Source organism: Hyperolius riggenbachi, chromosome 6 (assembly GCF_040937935.1).
Source record: "Hyperolius riggenbachi isolate aHypRig1 chromosome 6, aHypRig1.pri, whole genome shotgun sequence".
Taxonomy (NCBI): Eukaryota; Metazoa; Chordata; class Amphibia; order Anura; family Hyperoliidae; genus Hyperolius; species Hyperolius riggenbachi.
In genome coordinates, this window is record NC_090651.1 from 12,707,851 (window position 1) to 12,722,197 (window position 14,347).

Below are 14,347 nucleotides of genomic sequence, written 5' to 3' on the forward strand. Positions count from 1 at the left end.
TACTTGGAAATATTAGGCTACTAACTTTCTCCAGGACCTGCGAGGCTGTGGACATCACTGCAAAGCATAAATGATCCCTCAAAACTAGGGTGGACTTGAAGGACCACTATCACATAAAATTGTAAAATCTACGTAAACACATACAAATAAGAAATATGTTTCTTCCAGAGTAAAATGAGCTATAAATTACTTTTCTCCTACGTTGCTGTCATTTACAGTATTTAGTAGAAATCTGACAGAACTGGCAGGTTTTTGACTAGTCAATTTCTTCATGGGGGATTCTCTGTATTTCATTTATTCTTACAAAAGCACTCACCGGAAAGGATCCATATAACGATGAAGATGATGATGAAGATGAACGCCATCCCCCTACCTCTTTGCACACAATTCTGGCATTTGGACTGAGCAACTGTCATTTACTGATTTATTTTGAAGATAAAGACAACCCGGAGAGTCCTCCGTGAGGAGATGGCCTAGTCCAAAACCTGTCAGATTTATTTTACCTACCGTAAGTGACACCAACATAGGAGAAAAGTAATTTATAGCACATTTTACGCTGGGTGAAATTTAGACAAGACAAGACAAATAACATTTATATCGCGCTTTTCTCCTGGCGGAATCAAAGCACCAGAGCTGCAGACACTAGTGGGCGCTCTATAGGCAGTAGCAGTGTTAGGGAGACTTGCCTAAGGTCTCCTACTGAATAGGTGCTGGCTTACTGAACAGGCAGAGCCAAGATTCAAACGCTGGTCTCCTGCGTCAGAGGCAGAGGCCTTAACCATTACACCATCCAGCCACTAGCACTACTTTTTATTTGTTTTTATGAATGTTAAATGTTACAATTTTTTATGAGAATGGTCCTTTTAAACAAACTTGAAGCAAAAATAAACTTATTAGACCTCACTGAAGATCGCATTGCTAAGCCTCGTCAAGGATCCCATTTAATATAAAACAAATAAACATGAACATCGCGTGTATCTTACATATATGATGTGCTTGCTGGACTCTCGATCATCGTTCCAGACGAACATGTCAACCAGAACTCTCTTGTTGAATCTGTAGTTCAAGAGGGACAATTTATCCTCCAAACTCCACTGGGACTCTATCAAACCGAAACCATGATACCATTAAAAGCATGTTCTGAACGGCACACAGTCTGCCTACAATGTATTTACTGTTGAACACATAACTTTTTCATACCACCCAACTTTTTTAGATGAGAAAGAGGGACACTTAAGCCACGCCCCTGCACACCCCTGATCACGCCCCAGTCATACCCCTAGTCACCAATACCATAAAGATTTCATAAGAAAAATATGTTGTTTTATAATTCAAACAACAGTGGTCCTTTCTATCCTGGTTCATTTTCCTTCATATTAACATTTTAAAATTAGTAATATATCAAACACATTTTTAGTAGAGAAATATATATATTTACATTGCAAGAGGGACAAAGTCCTAAAAGAGGGACAAATGAGTAGGAAAGAGGGACAGGGCTCCCAAAGTGACCCAAAAGAGGGACAGTTGGGAGCCATGCTTTTTTTTCAATTGTTCAAAGATTGATTCTGAGACGAGACAATTTTCAAATCCCAGCTTCAGAAAAATAAAAAAAGACAACACTGCTGACAGGTTAACTTCAGAGATCTGCAAATCCCTACAATTAAGGGAACGTGATAGACTCTTTTAAACACTTTCACAGCTATTAAGCCAAACTTGTGAAGAGAGTAAGTGGTGTGTAAACAGCATATTGCTCAATGGTGAGTCACTCATAGCGTGTTACAGAGTAACAGCTGCCCAAACTAGGTAGCTTAACTGTTTTTAATTTAATGAGGTTCAAAGCCCGAGTCGGGTCTCCGAGGACGTGCCCTTGAAACAGATTAACCTCCATGCTTTCAATGATGATAAATAGTATTTACATGGCACATGGGCTATTTGGAAGCAGATTCTGGAAAAAGGAGAAGTGTTACCTTTGGTGAGGTTCCAATCTGTGTAAGCCACTGGCCATTCTCCAACCAGCGCTAGGAGCTCTAGAAGAGGTAACGAGTCTCTTTGCTCTATGAGACCTAGAAAGCGAGGAAGCAAGGGAATATTATGATATAATAATATATAGCATAAGTCATATACATTTAATTTATATCACAAAACTATGTTATATACTGTAGTGTAGACCATCCATGTCAAACTCTGGCCCGCGGGCCAAATCTGGCCCTCGGAGCCATAAAGTTTGGCCCTCAAGGGGTTTCCGCACTTTGCATTATGTTTGACCCACTCTAGACCACCAGGAGGACAATATTGGAGGTGAAGCCCTAGATCACCAGGGAAGGAAGGGGGAAAGCACTAAACACCATGGACCTGTATAGGCTAGGGTGGGGGACACTAGACACCAGGGAACTGTATAGGGGAGGGTGGGGGCCTCTGGACAACAGGGAACTGTATAGGGGTTGAAGGGGGCCAATTAGACACCTGGGAACTTTATAAGGATAGGGCGGTGGCCAGTAGACATTGAGTCTGACCCACGACTAGGTCCCACTGTACAATTTTGGCCCACTTTGTATTTGAGTTTGACACCCTTGCTGTAGACTAAAGACCGATTTACAAGATAAAGGCGACATTCTTTAACACCATCAAATTTTTATTGCCATCTTTCAATTCTTGTATCTGGTACTATAAAAGCTACATAAAGTCACAAAGATCTCAGGACCCTCCAGCAGAAACAAGCTGTCAGAAGTTCTAACTCTTGTTTACAAAACTTCATTATAAAAGAGTTTGGCTAAAACTGGGCTGCTGTTCTTATGTTCTGATAATCATATCATGCCGACATTGACGGAACCTGTGCAGAGAAGCTCGGCTGTCCTCCAGCACAACATTCCAGTGTCTGATGATGGAACGCTGCCCGATCCTGTGGCTCCACGCCAATTCTAATGCGGCCGGCTACAGCTGTGCTGCCATCCGGCCCGCAGATCGTCCCCGGACGGACGAGGAGGCTGTGCAGGACACATATGCATTTCAAACAGATCTGACGTCCAGGGACAGCCTGGGAGGGGGTCGCTGATGCTGGAGATAATAGTGGACTCAAGAATTTGGCGCAAGGACAGAGCGGGCATAGCAGATAAAAAAACCAACAATCTGGAAGTGCTGCATTTTCTCAAACTATAACGTATGTTAAGAACAGAATCTCTGCAAATTTGCCCCCGGCAGTTTTGTGGGAAGCACCGTGGGAACCAGGCCTAGAGGAAGTCACTATCAGTTATGGCAAAATATACTTCAGAGTGGAAGTAAAGCTGAGGGTTAGAGTGAAGCTCCAGACTAAGAATCTACTCAGCAGCACTGAAAAGGCTTGGTGCTACTTTAACAGTTTCACAGCATCAGAACTTTGTTTTTCTTACCCAAGCCTCATTTTTAGCTGCACAGAAGAAAACTGCCCGGGCATTTTTCCCCGGATGCTGTGCAAAGCATGATGGGATTTCTGATATTGTTGTTCTCGTCCTGCTGTTTTGGAGCAATTTTTTTTACTTTTTTATTTTGAATTTGAGATTTGAAGCCTAGCGAGCAGCTAGGAGGGGTGATCAGGACACAGGACAGTTGGAACTGTGTCTCATGCTCCCTGTCACCTCCTTTCAACCAAAAAGATGGCTGCCCCCATGAAAAAGATGGCTGCCCCCATGAAAAAGGTGGCTGCCCCCATGAAATCAAACATTTGCCTGTTCTTTTAAAACAGGGTGAGTAAGAGATTATATTACCCATCTATTTTAATTACCATAACTGATGTAAGTTAATGACAGTGTGTTTGTTTCGGCTGAAGCTCCCCTTTAACCTGCAGGGGCAGAGGCCCATATCCAATTACGGGAGCTTTATCTCCTAAATTCTCTAGGTGATATTTTCATATTCTCTTTAAAATAACTTTAGCATTTCACAATTAATAAAAGTTCCTAAAAGTTGGTGAAAAAGTACTATCAAAAGTATGTTCTTGCTTACTGGGGGTTTAACACCACTTAAAGAGGAACTCCAGTGAAAATAATGTAGTAAAAAAAGTGCTTCATTTTTACCATAATTATGTATAAATGATTTAGTCAGTGTTTGCTCATTGTAAAATCTTTCCTCTCCCCGATTTACATTCTGACATTTATTACATGGTGACATTTTTACTGTGGGCAGGTTATGTAGCGGCTCCTAGCTGTTTTGGCTGTTAGAGACAGCTGTAAACAGCTAATTCCTGTCTGTGAACATTGTTACATTGTGGCAGTTTGCCCAGAGTACCGCGGTCCCAGAGCTTCTTGTGGGAGGAGTTTCAGCACAAAATCAGTCATACAGCGCCCCCCGATGGTCTGTTTGTGAAAAGCAATATATTTCTCATGTAAAAGGAGGTATTAGCTACTGATTGGGATAAAGTTCAATTCTAGGTTGGAGTTTCTCTTTAAGGACCAGGGGTGTTTTGCCGGATCTGTGCTGCGTGGACTCTCCAGCCCGCAGCACAGATCAGGATTATGCCAGGGCGATCAGACTTACCCCCTTTTTTCCCCACAAGGGGGATGTCCTGCTGCGGGGGTCTGATCGCCGGCTCTTCAAAGCCCCCCTCCGCAGCGTTTTCTGTGCTCCCTTCCTCTCCGTCCCTCCCTCTCCCTCCATGAGCTGCGCAGGACGGATATCCGTCCTGTGCGTTGTAGGATAGGCTTCAGCCTATCATATGCCGGCGATCCCCGGCCAATCAGAGGCCGGGGATCGCCGATCTGCCTTACGGCGCTGCTCGATCGAGCGGCTGTTTCCATGGAAAACCACTTAAGAACTGCCGATGCCTATTGGCGTTAGGCGGTCGCATTTTATGACAATGTGTGAAAATATCACCTAGGAAAAAAGTAAGAAGAACAGGTGAATTACATATGGGCCAGTGTGTAACTGCCAAATGATCTGTATTTGCTTTCAGCCACCTTTGTGAGCTGCACACCCCTGCCATACTGCACAGCCTGACTGAAACTACCATTACTGCTGTTCCTACCTGGGACTTGCCATTCAGAAATCACAAGTGCTTTCTAAAATCAGGAAAATGATCATGATTTCCGAATCGCGGGAGACCTTTGCCCTCAGTTTCAACAAGACCACTTACTGAATGGCATTTGCTCAGTCCAACTGCTATAATAGTGTGCAGGCAAGTAGGAAGGCTGGCCGGCATGCTTGTAACGATCCTTTCCAGGGAGTGCTTTTATAAATAATAAAGAAAATATTGAGACAACTCCATGAGGAGATGGAACAGTCCAAAACCTGTCAGATTTTTACAGCTTACTGTAAGGTCTCTTTCACGCTATATGCTGTAAAACTGATGCATTTTAAAGCAAACCTAAAGTGAAAATAAACTTATGAGATAATGAATTACAGCTAAGAAACAGAACACTAATTAGTAGCAAAGAAAAGAGTCTCATATTGTTTTCCAGTACAGGAAGAGTTAATCCATGCAAAAGAGCTTCTCTGAGCTATTAAACCCACTGGGTCCAATACAGTCCTGTTTTCTGAAGTGCTTAAAGTGGACCCAAATTAAATATACAAGATTTCAGAAATAAAATCTATTTTCTAAATTATAATAATAAATAGCAGCCTTTTTTCAGCTGTATGATGACAAACATAAAATATTTTACATTTATTGGAGGAATCTCTCCCTTCCTTTCATATTGCCGGGACAGAATCCGGCAGGCTGGTGGAGGAGATAAAAAACAAAACACAGGCTGCTACTGATGATGTCACAGGGGAGGTGATCTCAGCTTGTGTGAGATTTCACATAGACCACGCCCCTGTGAGGGAGGGTACCTGATGACAAACACACCCATGATCTAAAACCTCCTACTAAGCTCAGAAGTAATGGCTGCCACCTGTATAACCCTAGTTATGAAAAGAGAAGGGTGAAAAGCACGCACTGAAATGCTCATAGGCTTGAAGGAAAGTTTATTTATCTTTGTATGTGTCAGAGTGCTGCAACTAAATATTTTGAATTAAAAAAACTTTTGGTTTGGGTCCGCTTTAAACAGCCACAAAACGGTGAGAGACAGCCTGAGGTAAGGTTTTCCTGCAGGAAAGTTCTAAGGGTCATTTGTTTTGCTTTGTTTTATAGTTTAAAAGACAGACTGTGGTTTCTAAACTGCAACTGTGACAGAATGATGAAATGTTATATAAAAAAAAAAACTATATAATTTAAAGGATCACGTCAATGGAATGCTGAGAGCAGATTGAGTAATCTCTCATTTACACTCTCATCAGGACTCTGCATAGGGAAGGAGGAGCTCAGGGAGGGGAGTCAGCCGCCTTTTTATCATCTGGCGCCTGTAGGCAGGTGCCTAAAGTGCCTCATGGTAAGTCCCGCCCTGAATCCTGGCAAAGAGGCAAAACAGACCTGATGGGGAAGGAACAGCCTGAGCATAATAGCATTATGTTCAGACTGTTCCCCATCAGGTGTGTTTTGGTTTTACATACTGTATATATGTGGTGTTATGCACTTGGTGAGGTGTAATAACTTGTTGAGTAACTAGACAAAGGCCATGAGGCCGTAACAGGGCGCTGCCATTGCCGGTTATTGCTTTGATGCTGCAATAAAGATCTCTGAGCTATAAATGCACTGTGTGGTGGTCCTTTTAAGAGGATATATTACTGTGACCCCTTGGTACTGGGGTGAGGACCTGTGCACACCTACAAAATTACGCCTTATCTGGCGCTCCTGGATCCACGTTTTTTGTCTTCCGTTTTACAGTACAGTGCAGTGTGAAAGAGGCCATAGGGAAACATGGACATTACCTTGCACATCAGTTGTCCTTTCAGTTATAACTGACTGAGCCCCCTTTAACACTTCCACCATCGTGTCGCACAAAATCAGCACATGACAAAGCAGAAGCAATTATAGCCCTGGGGCGCTATTATGTTGATCATGGTGTGGTGGGCACTGATATAGTAGCACACTGAATGTAGTGCACTAACCGTACTACGAGCACAATGTTTCTTAATAGAAGTTCATTCAAAGTAATTTGGCACCAAAAGAAGATTCTGCTCCCGTTTTAGTGTCTCTGGTATACAGTCATTATACACAGCTGTGTAATTGTGACTGGCTAAACCACAGATTCACAAATGTGTCACATGATTAATTCGCCCCATGCTTCTTCAGGACTGCGGGAGGAAAAAGTTAAGTCGTTTGTTTCCTTTGCAACCAAAATAACTGAACTGTACATGTTGCTAGGGGCAATGGTTGCAGATTTGAACTTGACTGGTTGCTAGGGTCAATGGTTGCAGGCTTGAACTTGACTGGTTGCTAGGGGCAATGGTTGCAGGTTTGAACTCGACTGGTTGCTAGGGGCAATAGTTGCAGATTTAAACTTGACTGGTTGCTAGGGGCAATAGTTGCAGATTTGAACTTGACTGGTTGCTATGGTCAATGGTTGCAGGTTGGTGGAAGTGACCCCCCCCCCCCCAACAGTTCAACACATACTTACTTTCATTCATACAGGACTTGTACAAGGTTTTTGCTTTTTTAAAGGCATCACGGTCATCCTGGTCTGGCATTTCCAGTAAACCTTAAAAAAAGAAAATCCTTAATATTTATTAACAAATGTAATAGATTGTACATGATTAAGTGAACCTGTATATTACACAAACCTAAAAATACCATTTACTAAAAAGACCCAGCTAAAGGAACCCTAACTGTCCCAAGAGGTAATGAGGTCTAAACTGATGGAGAAAAACATGCAGATATATATTGTACACCACCATCAGGGAATGCAGCTTACTTACAACAGAGAGGAAAAAAAGAGAATACAGGAAATAACAATCCCATAAAGACCATCACCACATTTTACGCACAGTGACATCTTGTGGTTGTTTTATCATACTGCAGTTAAGGTAATAATGTTGTTAAACACCTAACTTGAACATGCCAGAATGTACTGCTGATATTTGTGACTCCTTCCTGATGGAGGCAGCCATGTTGTTTTATTTTTCTTACTCTTATGGCTTGCACCGACATATTTAATGATATGTGCCATGCATGCGCCTTTCCTCCCGGACAGACTACATGTCTCCGATGATTTTTGCCTAGGCAAAGCTGCCTGAAAGAAGGTTCCAGAAGCTGATGCCTAATGCCAGGAACTGTGGCAATATTTCTACAAAATAATCATTCTTCTCAAATCCCTTAGTGTGTACTTAAAGTGTAACTGTAGGGAAAAAGTGCCCAAGGGCTTGTTGAAGAGTTTCCCGTGACTACTCACTCACTTGCTCCCACAGACCACTGGACCACTGCCCACTAATCCTGTCACCAGCATCACGTGACTACAGAAGGTGACAGTTGGCCAATGGGGGCAGCTTCCTGAAACAGGAAGGGGTGGGCACACTCAGGCCCGAGTCTTCCTCTTTCAACACTTGGACACAGAGCTCACTTTGCATGTAGCCCTCCCAGGTGTGTCATTGGCCAGACTTACCTTTTAAAATGATCTCCATTTCATCGCGTAGAATATCGAATATGCTGTATCGGGAGCTGGTTTCTGGGATCACATGTTTGTGCAACCAGCCGCCACACGCATATTGATAAAAATCAGTGCAAGGCTCTATAGATGGGTCCATGTTCTGAATAATCCTTGCAGCTGTGGCAGAAAACAGACACAAAGGAAAAATAACCGTAGATATAAAACTGGAGATAGACAGAGGCCCATAAGCAATTCACGTTTTCTCCTGAGTTTTCTCCTGGGAGGTAATTTTTCAAATTCTAATTAAAATAACTTTCTAGCACTTTTCAACTGAAAAAGTATCAAAAGGTAAGTAAGAAAGTACTGTCGTCATTATTTTCAGTATTTTCTTGCTTTTTGTGGCTTAAAAGGTCATTTTATAGACAAGTTTAAAAATAACACCTAGTAGAGAACTTAGGAGAAAAAGTTAATTGCATATGGGCCAGAGATAGATAGATAGATAGATAGATAGATAGATAGATAGATAGATATGTTACCTGTATTATGAATACATACCTGCAGTTACACATCCCGTTGTTGTGCAGACAGTCTCTGAATGAAAGAAGAAAATAATTCTGATTTGTAGTTATTATTTATAGTATATCTGTACCTTCAGCTACAATGACAAGACTTCATAGTGCACAATGACCATGATTAGATTATATATAACCCTTCATACAAAACAGCCTGCAGGAGAGCTTCACTGTGTTTACATCCTGTGTAGCAGAACTCACAGAGAATCATGTGATCAGTTCAGTCAGGTAATAGGTTCCCAAAGATCTGATTTGTTGTGGCAACTTCCTGCTTTGGCAGGAAACAGAAGTGACGCATGTTTGAGACCAACACAAGTCAGAGCCTTACAAATTGATGCCTATTCACACTGACCCCGTGATTCTCTGCACATGATCAAATCTATTTACCCCTTCCTTTAACTTCCGCCAGTCCATAATCAGGACAGGAGGGGGTCTGCAATTCGCATATGACTGAATCATAGTAAATAAGGATAGCTAGTGAGTTGCTAATAATTCTCAGCTAATGCAAATTTTATACATATCAATACAGCTTGGAATTGGAGCAATGAAATGCAGCTTCTGATGAATCTGAACAGTCCATTGCAAAGTGCATAGATTGTTGTAAAATGTACATGAACTCAGAATTAGTGGTATCTCATTGACCATGCTTAGTAGCAGGGGGGTCTGAAGGCTACGGGGTCATCTCCTATCAGGAGTGAGAAGGACCCAACACTGGGACCACTCTGCCTTCCTTAGCCCTGAGGGGGTCTGGAAGACATTGAACTGGGGGAGCAGCTGGCAGAACTTTGTTGGGGAGCCTGGTAGATACAAAGCTTCGCAGGACCTAGGCCATTGCTCTGTACAAATCTGTGTCGTGTCCGCCCCCCCCCCCCCCCCCCCCCCCCTGGAAAAATGGAACCACTAGAGACCTGAAGATACAAGAGGCCAACGTGGGATTTACGTTACCAGCAACCACAAAAAATACAAAATAGGAGTAGCTGGCCTTCAGTAAGCGGTACTCTTTATTTCCACATTATGTGGAAAGACTGAAGAAAGGAAAAACACCATTCAATAAAAAGTTCATTAATCACCCACATAACACCACACCCTCCGTATTCTTTTCAAATTTAACACCTCATTTTTTTCCATTGTTGGCGTGCCACAGGCCAAGCTATAACCGGATCTATCTCGTGTTCTGAGATGTGCCTACGCTAAGGGCTCCGGTGCGGAGAACAGAACTCGGCCACTAATATCAGTTCTGTAAATTTAGTGAGAGGTCACCTTCATCCAACGCAAACACAAGAGATGTGAGATTTCTGGGCTGTCCTGTGGCAGGTCGTTACTTAGGTTTTATTAGCAGAAAGGAATTCGATTACAGGAAATTCCTGTGGCTACTGTTGAATTTCATTTACTCTAAAAGCAATATTTAGAGTTCAATGTGTTCCTAAGTTCAAGAAAAAAATGTTTTCGGCGGTAATAATGGCTAGCGTTGGCCGAAATGGGTACCGGACCGGTATATTCGCTTTTGTAAATTCTCACTTAATTTTTTCAGTTATGATTCTGATCGTATTTACGAGGGTAATCTTATTTATGTGTAATTTTTACAAGTTTGGTAAAATTACATTCAAGGAATCCACTAAGGTATTTTTGTTTAACTTGTGACAGTGCTTTCGCGATAAGCGTCTGCTGAGTGAGGTTGAGTGAAGGTGGCCATTTTTATTTCACCATCATTTTCACACAGCTGAGAATATTCGTGACACTATATGGGCACGAGAACACAAATTTTGGCAGAAATACAATGAAGTCAATGGGCGTGAGAAAACACATTTCTAAGAGAGCTGTATTTTCACAAAATTATTATTACCCTTTACACAAGTCTGAAATGAAACATTACAATTTTATGCAATAATAATTGTAAACTTTGCTGCAAAATTACAACTATGCATAACTTGAGCTCATCAATTATTTTGGCTGGTTGTCATTTATAGCCACCCCTCCCCATCTCTCTGCGCTTGTCATGTGACTTCATAGGTAACTTCCCCTCTCCCTTAGATTGTGTGCTCCTTTCCTATGACCGCCTCCTACTTGTATTACTGGCTCTACCTAACAAGCCCAAATCACATGATCATGTATCTTGTACCCTCTCCCTTCCCTAGTGTATTCTACATGATTGTGTGCTCCTTTCCCTTTGACTGCCCTGTACTTGTATTACTGGGCCTACCTAACCAGCCCAAATCACATGATCATGTATCTTGTACCCTCTCCCTTCCCTAGTGTATTCTGCATGATCGTGTGCTCCTGTCCTATGATAGCCTCGTACTTGTATTACTGGGCCTACCTAACCAGCCCAAATCACATGATCATGTATCTTGTACCCTCTCCCCTCCCTAGTGTACTCTACATGATCGTGTGCTCCTTTCCTATGACCGCCTCCTACTTGTATTACTGGAACTACCTAACCAGCCCAAATCACATGATCATGTATCTTGTACCCTCTCCCCTCCCTAGTGTACTCTACATGACCGTGTGCTCCTTTCCTATGACCGCCTTGTACTTGTATTACTGGACCTACCTAACAAGCCCAAATCACATGATCATGTATCTTGTACCCTCTCCCTTCCCTAGTGTATTCTACATGATCATGTGCTCCTTTCCCTTTGACTGCCCTGTACTTGTATTACTGGACCTACCCAACCAGCACAAATCACATGATCATGTACCATGTACCTTCTCCCTTCCCTAGTGTATTCTACATGAGTGTGTGCTCCTTTCCTATGACCGCCTCCTACTTGTATTACTGGACCTGCCTTACCAGCCCAAATCACATGATCATGTATCTTGTATGCTCTACCTTCCCTAGTGTATTCTACATGATCGTGTGCTCCTTTCCTATGACCGCCTCCTACTTGTATTACTGGACCTACCTAACCAGCCTAAATCACATGATCATGTACCTTGTACCCTCTCCCTTCCCTAGTGTATTCTACATGATTGTGTGCTCCTTTCCCTTTGACTGCCCTGTACTTGTATTACTGGGCCTACCTAACCAGCCCAAATCACATGATCATGTATCTTGTACCCTCTCCCTTCGCTAGTGTATTCTGCATGATCGTGTGCTCCTGTCCTATGATAGCCTCGTACTTGTATTACTGGGCCTACCTAACCAGCCCAAATCACATGATCATGTATCTTGTACCCTCTCCCCTCCCTAGTGTACTCTACATGATCGTGTGCTCCTTTCCTATGACCGCCTCCTACTTGTATGACTGCACCTACCTAACCAGCCCAAATCACATGATCATGTATCTTGTACCCTCTCCCCTCCCTAGTGTACTCTACATGACCGTGTGCTCCTTTCCTATGACCGCCTTGTACTTGTATTACTGGACCTACCTAACCAGCCCAAATCACATGATCATGTATCTTGTACCCTCTCCCTTCCCTAGTGTATTCTACATGATCGTGTGCTCCTTTCCTATGACCGCCTGCTACTTGTATTACTGGACCTGCCTAACCAGCCCAAATCACATGATCATGTATCTTGTTCCATGTTTGCCTTGTATAGCTTTGTTCACTGTTTCACTATGAACTGAGAATATAAACATATTTTTAATGGTAAAAATCATTTTCTTGGGCTCTGAGAACATACAGTATATTCGCTTTCACCAATTAGTGCTGCAGCAGAAAGTGCCAGAGGTTTTGTGCACAGCAGTGCTTCAGCTACACAACTTATATCTACGTCATTGTGGCTTAGATGAAGTAACAGAGGAAGTAGATATACTGTAGTGGTGGAAAAAGTGGTTAATATTTGTTTAAAACAAAACAAAAACTCAGTAATATGATGAAAGGAAATGTATAACAGTCCAGATGGGGGCACCATAGTAAGACTTTGTATCATGAACCCTAAGACTGGCCTATGCTAGTGTTGGGCGAACAGTGTTCGCCACTGTTCGGATTTGCACTGACATTTTGGTGTTCGGGCACCGTTCGGGCTCGGTGTGACATTTTGGTGTTCGGGCAAAAGCTTGGCCATATTGCCGAACTGCGAGCGCATGGCCGAACGGTCCCCCGAACATTTGGCTAGCGCTGTGATTGGCCGAACGGGTCACGTGGTTCGGCCCGAACGCGCTCTGATTGGCCGAACGGTTCACGTGGGTCGGGTAAATAAATATCCGATCCGCGTCATTTCCCCGTCATTTGTCTGTGGGATTAGCTTTGGGTAGGCAGGCAGGTTAGATAGAGTCTCTATCGCTCTCCAGCCAGGCTAGCCAGGGTCCCCCCCAGTCAGTGTGTGTGCTGCTGCGTTCAGTAGTACACCGGCGCTCAGTCACCTCATTACTATTTAGCATTCTGTACTCTGCCAATCAGTGTATATATAGCTGGGATCTGTAGTACACCAACGCTCAGTCACCCCATTGCTATTTAGCATTCTGTACTCTGCCAATCAGTGTATATATTGCTGCAATCTGTAGTGCACCAACGCTCAGTCACTCCATTACTATATAAAGCATTGTGTACGCTGCCAATCAGTGTATATATATTACTGGGATCTGTAGTACACCAACGCTCAGTCACTCCATTACTATATAAAGCATTGTGTACGCTGCCAATAAGTGTATATATAGCTGGGATCTGTAGTGCACCAACGCTCAGTCACTCCATTACTATATAAAGCATTGTGTACGCTGCCAATCAGTGTATATATTACTGGGATCTGTAGTGCACCAACGCTCAGTCACTCCATTACTATATAAAGCATTGTGTACGCTGCCAATCGGTGTATATATAGCTGGGATCTGTAGTGCACCAACGCTCAGTCACTCCATTACTATATAAAGCATTGTGTACGCTGCCAATCAGTGTATATAAAGCTGGGATCTGTAGTACACCAACACTCAGTCACTCCATTACTATATAAAGCATTGTGTACGCTGCCAATCAGTGTATATATATTACTGGGATCTGTAGTACACCAACGCTCAGTCACTCCATTACTATATAAAGCATTGTGTACGCTGCCAATCAGTGTATATATATTACTGGGATCTGTAGTACACCAACGCTCAGTCACTCCATTACTATATAAAGCATTCTGTACTCTGCCGATCAGTGTATATATAGCTGGGATCTGTAGTGCACCAACGCTCAGTCACTCCATTACTATATAAAGCATTGTGTACGCTGCCAATCAGTGTATATATATTACTGGGATCTGTAGTGCACCAACACTCAGTCACTCCATTACTATATAAAGCATTGTGTACGCTGCCAATCAGTGTATATATATTACTGGGATCTGTAGTACACCAACGCTCAGTCACTCCATTACTATATAAAGCATTGTGTACGCTGCCAATCAGTGTATAT

At 42.7% G+C, this 14,347-nt stretch overlaps 1 protein-coding gene across 2 annotated transcripts in view; it reads right to left on the bottom strand.

The window, feature by feature from the left end:
• The window catches only part of MMEL1 (membrane metalloendopeptidase like 1), a 251,965-nt gene that overhangs the window by 80,625 nt on the left and 156,993 nt on the right, over window positions 1-14,347 (bottom strand). For both annotated transcript variants that reach the window (XM_068238852.1, XM_068238851.1), the window contains exons 3-7: window positions 8,985-9,020; window positions 8,445-8,606; window positions 7,464-7,544; window positions 1,968-2,063; window positions 984-1,102 (exon numbers count right to left, since the gene is read on the bottom strand). In XM_068238852.1, coding sequence (XP_068094953.1) covers window positions 984-1,102; window positions 1,968-2,063; window positions 7,464-7,544; window positions 8,445-8,606; window positions 8,985-9,020 — 494 coding nt within the window. The remainder of the gene's footprint in view (window positions 1-983; window positions 1,103-1,967; window positions 2,064-7,463; window positions 7,545-8,444; window positions 8,607-8,984; window positions 9,021-14,347) is intronic.